Source organism: Taudactylus pleione, unplaced genomic scaffold, assembly GCF_031769625.1.
Source record: "Taudactylus pleione unplaced genomic scaffold, aTauple2 ptg000927l, whole genome shotgun sequence".
Classification (NCBI taxonomy): domain Eukaryota; kingdom Metazoa; phylum Chordata; class Amphibia; order Anura; family Myobatrachidae; genus Taudactylus; species Taudactylus pleione.
The window spans coordinates 1,947,424-1,961,501 of record NW_028285328.1 but is presented as its reverse complement, the minus strand read 5'-3'; the positions used below and the strand labels follow the sequence as shown (position 1 = coordinate 1,961,501).

Here is a 14,078-nt window from a genome sequence, read left to right as displayed (position 1 = left end):
ACCAACGTGAAGCTTGGAGCTGTGCATCCACCTCCTGAATTTTTCCTATAACCGTACGGCATCAGACACAAGGAATCCATTTTGTTCAATTTCCTCAACCATTGTGCTGGGTGTGTCTGTCACATAGACAGCAGGGGCTAAATGTAATAGCTTGCGATCTTCACATGCTGTGGGGATTTATGGGGGTCTCCCCGTATTTTTAAAGCAACAATCATTTTAAAGGCTAAACCAAGCTCTTATGTCCCCTCTAGTAACAGTAGTATGTGGCACCACCTAGTGGCTGAGTATAATATAGGTGTGGTAAGCAGGGGTCTAAATCGCTGCATGGTCTATACATTTATCACTTTGCCTTCTCATGTGTTTTCTTCTGTTTCTCCCATAGTTGTTTAATTTCCTGATACAATGGACAAAATCTCAAGGAAGAAGCTACTATATATGTCTGTCTTACTGACTGCCGCCTTTATCCTGGGAATTTTATATACCAACCCTATGGAGGTTCCGTTGGATCACTGGAGACCTCTGTGCACCTGCTGTGATCATAGACTAACCACTGATACTATTACACCACTGGGAGACAACCGGACATTTATCATAGCTCCATATTTCGAGCACCGAATACACAATGAACGTGTAGTACGTATCCTCAGCATTATACATCATACAGAGGTAAAGGAGCTATACTGCTGGTTCTGTTGTACCGTAAACAAATCTGTGGAGGTTTCCCAGGCTCAGATAGACATACACACTGATCGGTTTGGCTTTCCCTATGGCACAACGGACCTGGTCTGTAAGGAACCACCAAACTGCCATGCCAAGTACCTATCTATCCATACGTCTCCTTCAGGGAACATGATGCAATTACCCCTGTTCCAAATACAAAATCAAGACATGAAACCGTTTTCTGCCAACTTCACGGTCTGCATTTCCACCATGTTTGGGAATTACAATAACGTCTTACAGTTCATACAGACCATAGAGATGTACCGGATACTGGGGGCTCAACGGGTGATGATCTACCTTAATAACTGCAGCACACAGATGGAAAAAGTTATTCAGTACTACATTGCAGAAGGTGTTGTAGAGGTGATCCCATGGCCAATTCAGCGGTACCTGAGAACTGCTCACGCATGGCACTATTCTATGGACCCCAAGGATATTGGGTATTATGGTCAAGTGGCAGCACTGAATGACTGCATCTACCGGAACATGTACAGGAGTAGGTTTGTGCTACTTAATGATCTTGATGAAATAATTTTGCCATTCAAACACCAGACATGGGACAGCCTGATGGAAAGTCTTCAGCAACTGCACCCAGGAGTGGGGGTCTTTCTCTTTGAAAATCATGTATTCCCTCATACCATCACCACTGATGGAAACTTCTCCAACAGTTCATCTTGGCAGAGTTTGCCGGGAGTCAATATACTGCAGCACGTTCTCCGTGAACCAAACAGACAAAATTATTTCAATAACCGAAAAATGATTGTGGATCCTAGGAAAGTAATTCAAACATCTGTACACTCTGTTCTAAAATCTATTGGGGGTTATAAAGAGATCTCTGTAGAGACAGCCCTGCTTTACCACTGCTCAGCACCTATGCAGAAGAACTTATTAAATACATCATTGATTGAAGATAAAACTATTTGGAGATATAATGCTTCATTAATTAGAAATGTTAACAAGGTGCTCAGCCAAGTAGATTTGTAGTGATAATAACCCTAGAAAATGTGCATTATAGTCTACGTGCCCTCTAAGACCATGCCCTCCTCTGCCACCCTGGCTGTCACCATCAGTCTATGATGGTCTCCTCCACAACCTTGGTTCTCCACTCTAACCTGCTTTCTCCAAAAATGTTATCACTCTGTTGAGCGCCACTGGGGGAAATTGTGATCTCTTGCTCACTTACTCCACTTCAAATTCATTCTCTCCTACTCCCTTACCAAACAATTCTCCAAAGTTTGCTGCCTTTTTGCCATTTTCAATTCAGTTTATTCCTTCCTCCTTAGCTTTGGCAATTAGATTACCTTCAAAATTGAGTCCATCTGCCTGACAATTCCTCCCTAGAGTCTACCAACCTTACATTCTATGCCACTTTGTCCAACAATCCTCCTCCCTCCTTCTGTCCTCTCAACCCTATCCCCTTCCAACTCCTCCAGTCCCTACCCCCTGATGCCTGTTGCCACAATGTCAACCTGCTCAACTTATGGTCACCATGCCCTGGTCTCCCTCATTATTATAAAAACATTCCATGGCCCATCCACTCTCTCTAATCACCACCCAATCTCTCTCCTTCCATACGCCTCTCCTCTCTCTCTTCTATTCCTACTCTCCTCTAGAGACACTTCTATCCGGCTTTCAGTCTATCTATCCCCCTGACACCAACCTCACCGAGGGTACAGATGAACTTGTCATGAGCAAATCTTAGGGTTATATCTCTATTGTTAACCTCCTCTATGCCTCTTATTTTCCTGTATTCCAGTGCAGCATTTGACACCATACTGGTCCATCGGGCCCTAGGTTCCTAGGGGGTTGCTAGGCTGTCTGACTTTCCAAGCCCCGGCAGATAACGCTTTCTTCAGATTTGGATAGAATGTGGAAGCGCTATATAAACATACTGTCAAATGTAAAATAAACTTATATAAGGTGAATTGCTTACAATTGTGGTTAACAAGACTGCAGAATAGAAGAAAAAGGCAAATATATTCCGTATCTAGCAATAGTGACATCACTACATCACAACGTGGCGATGGTCTGCCCATGTTACGTCCAAGTGATGTGTAATATTTGCTGCGGTCCCTCCATGTTACATCCAGGTGATGTGTAATATTTGCTGCGGTCCCTCCAGGTTACATCCAGGTGAAGTGTAATATTTGCTGCGGTCCCTCCAGGTTACATCCAGGTGATGTGTAGTATTTGCTGGGGTCCCTCCAGGTTACATCCAGTTGATGTGTAATATTTGCTGCGGTCCCTCCATGTTACATCCAGGTGATGTGTAATATTTGCTGCGATCCCTCCATGTTACATCCAGGTGATGTGTAATATTTGCTGCGGTCCCTCCATGTTACATCCAGGTGATGTGTAATATTTGCTGCGGTCCCTCCATGTTACATCCAGGTGATGTGTAATATTTGCTGCGGTCCCTCCATGTTACATCCAGGTGATGTGGAATATTTGCTGCGGTCCCTCCATGTTACACCCAGGTGATGTGTAATATTTGCTGCGGTCCCTCCATGTTACACCCAGGTGATGTGTAATATTTGCTGCGGTCCCTCCATGTTACACCCAGGTGATGTGTAATATTTGCTGCGGTCCCTCCATGTTACAACCAGGTGATGTGTAATATTTGCTGCGGTCCCTCCATGTTACACCCAGGTGATGTGTAATATTTGCTGCGGTCCCTCCAGGTTACATCCTGGTGATGTGAAATATTTGCTGCGGCCCCTCCAGTTTACATTTAGGTGATGTGTAATATTTGCTTCGGTCCCTCCATGTTACATCCAGGTGATGTGTAATATTTGCTGCGATCCCTCCATGTTACATCCAGGTGATGTGTAATATTTGCTGCGGTCCCTCCATGTTACATCCAGGTGATGTGTAATATTTGCTGCGGTCCCTCCATGTTACATCCAGGTGATGTGTAATATTTGCTGCGGTCCCTCCATGTTACATCCAGGTGATGTGGAATATTTGCTGCGGTCCCTCCATGTTACACCCAGGTGATGTGTAATATTTGCTGCGGTCCCTCCATGTTACACCCAGGTGATGTGTAATATTTGCTGCGGTCCCTCCATGTTACACCCAGGTGATGTGTAATATTTGCTGCGGTCCCTCCATGTTACAACCAGGTGATGTGTAATATTTGCTGCGGTCCCTCCATGTTACACCCAGGTGATGTGTAATATTTGCTGCGGTCCCTCCATGTTACATCCTGGTGATGTGAAATATTTGCTGCGGCCCCTCCAGTTTACATTTAGGTGATGTGTAATATTTGCTTCGGTCCCTCCATGTTACATCCAGGTGATGTGTAATATTTGCTGCGGTCCCTCCATGTTACATCCAGGTGATGTGTAATATTTGCTGCGGTCAATCCATGTTACATCCAGGTGATGTGTAATATTTGCTGCGGCCCCTCCATGTTACATCCAGGTGATGTGTAATATTTGCTGTGGTCCCTCCATGTTACATCCAGGTGATGTGTAATATTTGCTGCGGTCCCTCCATGTTACACCCAGGTGATGTGTAATATTTGCTGCGGTCCCTCCATGTTACATCCAGGTGATGTGTAATATTTGCTGCGGTCCCTCCATGTTACATCCAGGTGATATGTAATATTTGCTGCGGTCCCTCCATGTTACATCCAGGTGATGTGTAATATTTGCTGCGGTCCCTCCGTGTTACACCCAGGTGATGTGTAATATTTGCTGCGGTCCCTCCATGTTACACCCAGGTGATGTGTAATATTTGTTGTGGTCCCCCCAGGTTACATCCAGGTGATGTGTAATATTTGCTGCGGTCCCTCCATGTTACATCCAGGTGATGTATAATATTTGCTGCGGCCCCTCCATGTTACATCCAGGTGATGTGTAATATTTGCTGCGGCCCCTCCAGGTTACATCCAGGTGATGTGTAATATTTGCTGCAGTCCCTCCATGTCACATCCAGGTGATGTGTAATATTTGCTGCGGTCCCTCCATGTTACACCCAGGTGATGTGTAATATTTGCTGCGGTCCCTCCATGTTACACCCTGGTGATGTGTAATATTTGCTGCGGTCCCTCCATGTTACATCCTGGTGATGTGTAATATTTGCAGCGGTCTCTCCATGTTACATCCAGGTGATGAATAATATTTGCTGCAGTCACTCCATGTTACATCCAGGTGATGTGTAATATTTGCTGCGGTCCCTCCATGTTACTTCCAGGTGATGTGTAATATTTGCTGCGGTCCCTCCAGGTTACATCCAGGTGATGTGTAATATTTGCTACGACCCCTCCATGTTACATCCAGGTGATGTGTAATATTTGCTGCGGTCCCTCCAGGTTACATCCAGGTGATGTGTAATATTTGCTACGATCCCTCCATGTTACATCCAGGTGATGTGTAATATTTGCTGCGGTCCCTCCAGGTTACATCCAGGTGATGTGTAATATTTGCTGCGATCCCTTCATGTTACATCAAGGTGATCTGTAATATTTGCTGCGGTCCCTCCAGGTTAAATCCAGGTGATCTGTAATATTTGCTGCGGTCCCTCCATGTTACATCCAGGTGATGTGTAATATTTGCTGCGGTCCCTCCAGATTACACCCAGCTGATGTGTAACATTTGCTGTGGTCTCTCCATGTTACATCCAGGTGATGTGAAATATTTGCTGCGGTCCCTCAAGGCTACATCCAGGTGATGTGTAATATTTGCTGCGGTCTCTCCAGGTTACATCCAGGTGATGTGTAATATTTGCTGCGGTTCCTCCATATTACATCCTGGTGATGTGTAATATTTGCTGCGGTCCCTCCATGTTACATCCAGGTGATGTGCAATATTTGCTGCGGTCCCTCCAGGTTACATCCAGGTGATGTGTAATATTTGCTGCGGTCCCTCCATGTTACATCCAGGTGATGTGTAATATTTGCTGCGGTCCCTCCATGTTACATCCAGGTGATGTGTAATATTTGCTGCCGTCCCTCCATGTTACAGCCAGGTGATGTGTAATATTTGCTGCCGTCCCTCCATGTTACATCCAGGGGATGTGTAATATTTGCTGCGGTCCCTCCATGTTACATCCAGGTGATGTGTAATATTTGCTGCGGTCCCTCCAGGTTACATCCAGGTGATGTGTAATATTTGCTGCGGTTCCTCCATGTTACATCCAGGTGATGTGTCGTATTTGCTGTGGTCCCTCCAGGTTACATCCAGGTGATGTGTAATATTTGCTGCGGTCCCTCCATGTTACATCCAGGTGATGTGTAATATTTGCTGCGGTACCTCCAGGTTACATCCAGGTGATGTGTAATATTTGCTGCGGTCCCTCCAGGTTACATCCAGGTGATGTGTAATATTTGCTGCGGTCCCTCCAGGTTACATCCAGGTGATGTGTAATATTTGCTGCGGTCCCTCCAGGTTACATCCAGGTGATGCACAGTATTTGCTGCGGTCCCTCCAGGTTACATCCGGGTGAAGTGTAATATTTGCTGCGGTCCCTCCATGTTACATCCGGGTGATGTGTAATATTTGCTGCGGTCCCACCATGTTACATCCGGGTGATGTGTAATATTTGCTGCGGTCCCTCCATGTTACATCCGGGACATGTGTAATATTTGCTGCGGTCCCTCCATGTTACATCCGGGTGATGTGTAATATTTGCTGCGGTCCCTCCAGGTTACATCCAGGTGATGTGTAATATTTGCTGCGGTCCCTCCAGGTTAAATCCAGGTGATCTGTAATATTTGCTGCGGTCCCTCCAGATTACACCCAGCTGATGTGTAATATTTGCTGCGGTCCCTCCATGTTACATCCAGGTGATGTGTAATATTTGCTGCGGTCCCTCCATGTTACATCCAGGTGATGTGTAATATTTGCTGCGGTCTCTCCATGTTACATCCAGGTTATGTGTAGAATTTGCTGCGGTTCCTCCAGGTTACATCCAGGTGATGTGAAATATTTGCTGCGGTCCCTCCTGGCTACATCCAGGTGATGTGTAATATTTGCTGCGGTCCCTCCATGTTACATTCAGGTGATGTGTAATATTTGCTGCGGTCTCTCCATGTTACATCCAGGTGATGTGTAATATTTGCTGCGGTCCCTCCATGTTACACACAGGTGATGTGTAATATTTGCTGCGGTCCCTCCATGTTACATCCAGGAGATGTGTAATATTTGCTGCGGTCCCTCCATGTTACATCCAGGTGATGTGTAATATTTGCTGCGGTCCCTCCATGTTACATCCAGGTGATGTGTAATATTTGCTGAGGTCCTTCCATGTTACATCCAGGTGATGTGTAATATTTGCTGCGGTCCCTCCATGTTACATCCAGGTGATGTGTAATATTTGCTGCGGTCCCTCCATGTTACATCCAGGTGATGTGTAGTATTTGCTGCGGTCCCTCCAGGTTCCATCCAGGTGATGTGTAATATTTGCTGCGGTCCCTCCATGTTGCATCCAGGTGATGTGTAATATTTGCTGCGGTCCCTCCATGTTACATCCAGGTGATGTGTAATATTTGCTGCGGTTCCTCCAAATTACATCCAGGTGATGTGTAATATTTGCTGCGGTCCCTCCAGGTTACATCCATGTGATGTGTAATATTTGCTGCGGTCTCTCCATGTTGCATCCAGGTGATGTGTAATATTTGCTGCCGTCCCTCCATGTTACATCCAGGTGATGTGTAATATTTGCTGCCATCCCTCCATGTTACATCCAGGTGATGTGTAATATTTGCTGCGGTCCCTCCATGTTATTTCCAGGTGATGTGTAGTATTTGCTGCGGTCCCTCCAGGTTACATACAGGTGATGTGTAATATTTGCTGCGGTCCCTCCATGTTACATCCAGGTGATGTGTAATATTTGCTGCGGTCCCTCCAGGTTACATCCGGGTGATGTGTAATATTTTCTGCGGTCCCTCCATGTTACATCTGGGTGATGTGTAATATTTGCTGCGGCCCCTCCATGTTACATCCAGGTGATTTGTAATATTTGCTGCGTTCCCTCCATGTTACATCCATGTGAGGTGTAATATTTGCTGCGGTCCCTCCATGTTACATCCTGGTGATGTGTAATATTTGCTGCGGACCCTCCATGTTACATCCTGGTGATGTGTAATATTTTCTGCGGTCCCTCCAAGTTACATCCGGGTGATGTGTAATATTTGCTGCGGTCCCTCCATGTTACATCTGGGTGATGTGTAATATTTGCTGCGGCCCCTCCATGTTACATCCAGGTGATTTGTAATATTTGCTGCGTTCCCTCCATGTTACATCCAGGTGATGTGTAATATTTGCTGCGGTCCCTCCAGGTTACATCCAGGTGATGTGTAGTGTAATATTTGCTGCGATCCCTCCATGCTACATCCGGGTGATGTGTAATATTTGCTGCGGCCCCTCCATGTTACATCCAGGTGATTTGTAATATTTGCTACGGTCCCTCCATGTTACATCCATGTGAGGTGTAATATTTGCTGCGGTCCCTCCATGTTACATCCTGGTGATGTGTAATATTTGCTGTTCTCCCTCCAGGTTACATCCAAGTGATGTGTAATATTTACTGCGTTCCCTCCAGGTTACATCCAGGTGATGTGTAATATTTGCTGCGGTCCCTCCAGGTTACATCCAGGTGATGTGTAATATTTGCTGCGGACCCTCCATGTTACATCGAGGTGATGTGTAATATTTGCTGTGGTCCCTCCATGTTACATTCAGGTGATTAATATTTGCTGCAGTCCCTCCATGTTACATGCAGGTGATGTGTAATATTTTCTGCGGCTCCTCTAGGTTACATCCAGGTGATGTGTAATATTTGCTGCGGTCCCTCCAGGTTACATCCAGGTGATGTGTAATATTTGCTGCGGTCCCTCCATGTTATATCCAGGTGATGTGTAATATTTGCTACGGTCCCTCCATGTTACGTCCAGGTATTGTGTAGTATTTGGTACAGTCCCTCCATGTTACGTCCAGGTGATGTGTAGTATTTGCTGTGGTCCCTCCAGGTTACATCCAGGTGATGTGTAATATTTGCTGTGGTCCCTCCAGGTTACATCCAGGTGATGTGTAATATTTGCTGCGGTCCCTCCAGGTTACATCTAGGTGATGTGTAATATTTGCAGCGGTCCCTCCGTGTTACATCAAGGTGATGTGTAATATTTGCTGCGGTCCCTCTATGCTACATCCAGGTGATGTGTAATATTTGCTGCGGTCCCTCCATGTTACATCCAGGTGATGTGTAATTTTTGCTGTGGTCCCTCCAGGTTACATCCAGGTGATATGTAATATTTGCTGCGGTCCCTCCAGGTTACATCCAGGTGATGTGTAATATTTGCTGCGATCCCTCTCTCCATGTTACATCCAGGTGATGTGTAATATTTGCTGCGGTCCCTCCATGCTACATCCAGGTGATGTGTAATATTTGCTGCGGTTCCTCCATGTTACATCCAGGTGATGTGTAGAATTTGCTGCGGTCCCTCCAGGTTACATCCAGGTGATGTGTAATATTTGCTGCGGTCCCTCCATGTTACACCCAGGTGATGTGTAATATTTGCTGCGGTCCCTCCATGTTACATCCAGGTGATGTGTAATATTTGCTGCGGTCCCTCCATGTTATATCCAGGTGATGTGTAATATTTGCTGCGGTCCCTCCATGTTACATCCAGGTGATGTGTAATATTTGCTGCGGCTCCTCCATGTTACATCCAGGTGATGTGTAATATTTGCTGCGGCTCCTCCATGTTACATCCAGGTGATGTGTAATATTAGCTGCAGTCCCTCCAGGTTACATCCAGGTGATGTGTAATATTTGCTACGACCCCTCCATGTTACATCCTAGTGTTGTGTAATATTTGCTACGATCCCTCCAGGTTACATCCAGGTGATGTGTAATATTTGCTACGATCCCTCCATGTTACATCCAGGTGATGTGTAGTATTTGCTGCGGTCCCTCCAGGTTACATCCAGGTGATGTCTAATATTTGCTGCGATCCCTTCTTGTTACATCCAGGTGATCTGTAATATTTGCTGCGGTCCTTCCAGGTTAAATCCAGGTGATCTGTAATATTTGCTGAGGTCCCTCCAGATTACACCCAGCTGATGTGTAATATTTGCTGCGGTCCCTCTATGTTACATCCAGGTGATCTGTAATATTTGCTGCGGTCCCTCCAGATTACACCCAGCTGATGTGTAATATTTGCTGCGGTCTCTCCATGTTACATCCAGGTGATGTGTAATATTTGCTGCGGTCCCTCCATGTTACAAACAGGTGATGTGTAATATTTGCTGCGGTCCCTCCATGTTACATCCAGGTGATGTGTAATATTTGCTGCGGTCCCTCCATGTTACATCCAGGTGATGTGTAGTATTTGCTGCGGTCCCTCCATGTTACATCCAGGTGATGTGTAATATTTGCTGCGGTCCCTCCATGTTACATCCAGGTGATGTGTAGTATTTGCTGCGGTCCCTCCATGTTACATCCAGGTGATGTGTAATATTTGCTGCGGTCCCTCCATGTTGCATCCAGGTGATGTGTAATATTTGCTGCGGTCTATCCAGGTTACATCCAGGTGATGTGTAATATTTCCTGCGGTTCCTCCATGCTACATCCAGGTGATGTGTAATATTTGATGCGGTTCCTCCATGTTACATCCAGGTGATGTGCAATATTTGCTGCGGTCCCTCCATGTTATATCCAGGTGATGTGTAATATTTGCTGCGGTCCCTCCATGTTACATCCAGGTGATGTGTAATATTTGCTGCGGTCTCTCCATGTTGCATCCAGGTGATTTGTAATATTTGCTGCCGTCCCTCCATGTTACATCCAGGTGATGTGTAATATTTGCTGCCGTCCCTCCATGTTACATCCAGGTGATGTGTAATATTTGCTGCTGTACCTCCATGTTATATCCAGGTGATGTGTAATATTTGCTACGGTCCCTCCATGTTACATCCAGGTGATGTGTAATATTTGCTGCGGTCCCTCCATGTTACATCCAGGTGATGTGTAGTATTTGCTGCGGTCCCTCCATGTTACATCCAGGTGATGTGTAATATTTGCTGCGGTCCCTCCATGTTGCATCCAGGTGATGTGTAATATTTGCTGCGGTCTATCCAGGTTACATCCAGGTGATGTGTAATATTTGCTGCGGTTCCTCCATGCTACATCCAGGTGATGTGTAATATTTGCTGCGGTCCCTCCATGTTACATCCAGGTGATGTGCAATATTTGCTGCGGTCCCTCCAGGTTACATCCAGGTAATGTGTAATATTTGCTGCGGTCCCTCCATGCTACATCCAGGTGATGTGTAATATTTGCTGCGGTCCCTCCATGTTACATCCAGGTGATGTGTAATATTTGCTGTGGTCCCTCCATGTTACATCCAGGTGATGTGTAATATTTGCTGCGGTCCCTCCATGTTACATCCAGGTGATGTGTAGTATTTGCTGCGGTCCCTCCATGTTACATCCAGGTGATGTGTAATATTTGCTGCGGTCCCTCCATGTTGCATCCAGGTGATGTGTAATATTTGCTGCGGTCTATCCAGGTTACATCCAGGTGATGTGTAATATTTGCTGCGGTTCCTCCATGCTACATCCAGGTGATGTGTAATATTTGATGCGGTTCCTCCATGTTACATCCAGGTGATGTGCAATATTTGCTGCGGTCCCTCCATGTTATATCCAGGTGATGTGTAATATTTGCTGCGGTCCCTCCATGTTACATCCAGGTGATGTGTAATATTTGCTGCGGTCTCTCCATGTTGCATCCAGGTGATTTGTAATATTTGCTGCCGTCCCTCCATGTTACATCCAGGTGATGTGTAATATTTGCTGCCGTCCCTCCATGTTACATCCAGGTGATGTGTAATATTTGCTGCTGTACCTCCATGTTATATCCAAGTGATGTGTAATATTTGCTGCGGTCCCTCCATGTTACATCCAGGTGATGTGTAATATTTGCTGCGGTCCCTCCATGTTACATCCAGGTGATGTGTAGTATTTGCTGCGGTCCCTCCATGTTACATCCAGGTGATGTGTAATATTTGCTGCGGTCCCTCCATGTTGCATCCAGGTGATGTGTAATATTTGCTGCGGTCTATCCAGGTTACATCCAGGTGATGTGTAATATTTGCTGCGGTTCCTCCATGCTACATCCAGGTGATGTGTAATATTTGCTGCGGTCCCTCCATGTTACATCCAGGTGATGTGCAATATTTGCTGCGGTCCCTCCAGGTTATATCCAGGTGATGTGTAATATTTGCTGCGGTCCCTCCATGTTACATCCAGGTGATGTGTAATATTTGCTGCGGTCTCTACATGTTGCCTCCAGGTGATTTGTAATATTTGCTGCCGTCCCTCCATGTTACATCCAGGTGATGTGTAATATTTGCTGCCGTCCCTCCATGTTACATCCAGGTGATGTGTAATATTTGCTGCTGTCCCTCTATGTTATATCCAGGTGATGCGTAATATTTGCTGCGGTCCCTCCAGGTTACATCCAGGTGATGTGTAATATTTGCTGTGGGTCCTCCATGTTACATCCAGGTGATGTGTCGTATTTGCTGCGGTCCCTCCAGGTTACATCCAGGTGATGTGTAATATTTGCTGCGGTCCCTCCACGTTACATCCAGGTGATGTGTAATATTTGCTGCGGTACCTCCAGGTTACATCCAGGTGATGTGTAATATTTGCTGCGGTCCCTCCAGGTTATGTCCAGGTGATGTGTAGTATTTGCTGAGGTCCCTCCAGGTTACGTCCAGGTGATGTGTAGTATTTGCTGCGGTCCCTCCAGGTTACATCCGGGTGATGTGTAATATTTGCTGCGTCCCTCCATGTTACATCCGGGTGATGTGTAATATTTGCTGCGGTCCCTCCATGTTACATCCGGGTGATGTGTAATATTTGATGCGTTCCCTCCATGTTACATCCAGGTGATGTGTAATATTTGCTGCGGTCCCTCCAGGATACATCCAGGTGATGTGTAATATTTGCTACGACCCCTACTTGTTACATCCAGGTGATGCGTAATATTTTCTGCGGTCCCTCCAGGTTACATCCAGGTGATGTGTAATATTTGCTACGATCCCTCCATGTTACATCCAGGTGCTGTGTAATATTTGCTGCAGTCCCTCCAGGTTACAACCAGGTGATGTGTAATATTTGCTGCGATCCCTTCATGTTACATCCAGGTGATCTGTAATATTTGCTGCCGTCCCTCCTGGTTAAATCCAGGTGATCTGTAATATTTGCTGTGGTCCCTCCAGATTACACCCAGCTGATGTGTAATATTTGCTGCGGTCCCTCCATGTTACATCCAGGTGATCTGTAATATTTGCTGCGGTCCCTCCAGATTACACCCAGCTGATGTGTAATATTTGCTGCGGTCTCTCCAGGTTACATCCAGGTGATGTGTAATATTTGCTGCGGTTCTCCATGTTACAGCCAGGTGCTGTGTAATATTTGCTGCGGTTCCTCCAGGTTACATCCAAGTGATGTGTGATATTTGCTGCGGTCCCTCCAGGCTACATCCAGGTGATGTGTAATATTTGCTGCGGTCCCTCCATGTTACATTCAGGTGATGTGTAATATTTGCTGCGGTCCCTCCATGTTACATCCAGGTGATGTGTAATATTTGCTGCAGTCCCTCCATGTTACACCCAGGTGATGTGTAATATTTGCTGCGGTCCCTCCATGCTACATCCAGGTGATATGTAATATTTGCTGCGGTCCCTCCATGCTACATCCGGGTGATGTGTAATATTTGCTGCGGCCCCTCCATGTTACATCCGGGTAATTTGTAATATTTGCTACGGTCCCTCCATGTTACATCCATGTGAGGTGTAATATTTGCTGCGGTCCCTCCAGGTTACATCCAAGTGATGTGTAATATTTACTGCGGTCCCTCCAGGTTACATCCAGGTGATGTGTAATATTTGCTGCGGTCCCTCCAGGTTACATCCAGGTGATCTGTAATATTTGCTGCTGTTCCTCCATGTTACATCCAGGTGATGTGTAATATTTGCTGTGGTCCCTCCATGTTACATCCAGGTGATGTGTAATATTTGCTGCGGTCCCTCCAGGTTACATCCAAGTGATGTGTAATATTTACTGCGGTCCCTCCAGGTTACATCCAGGTGATGTGTAATATTTGCTGCGGTCCCTCCAGGTTACATCCAGGTGATCTGTAATATTTGCTGCTGTTCCTCCATGTTACATCCAGGTGATGTGTAATATTTGCTGTGGTCCCTCCATGTTACATCCAGGTGATGTGTAATATTTGCTGTGGTCCCTCCATGTTACATTCAGGTGATTAATATTTGCTGCAGTCCCTCCATGTTTCATCCAGGTGATGTGTAATATTTTCTGCGGCCCCTCTAGGTTACATCCAGG

The 14,078-nt window shown here is 45.9% G+C and overlaps 1 protein-coding gene across 1 annotated transcript; it reads left to right on the top strand.

The window, feature by feature from the left end:
- Nucleotides 1-384: 384 nt before the first annotated feature.
- On the top strand, nt 385-1,704 carry LOC148473375 (beta-1,4-galactosyltransferase galt-1-like). Its single transcript, XM_088459686.1, has one exon. It carries the CDS (start codon nt 403-405, stop codon nt 1,702-1,704), a length of 1,302 nt encoding a protein of 433 aa, XP_088315812.1. The 5' UTR covers nt 385-402.
- The last annotated feature ends 12,374 nt before the right edge of the window (nt 1,705-14,078 follow it).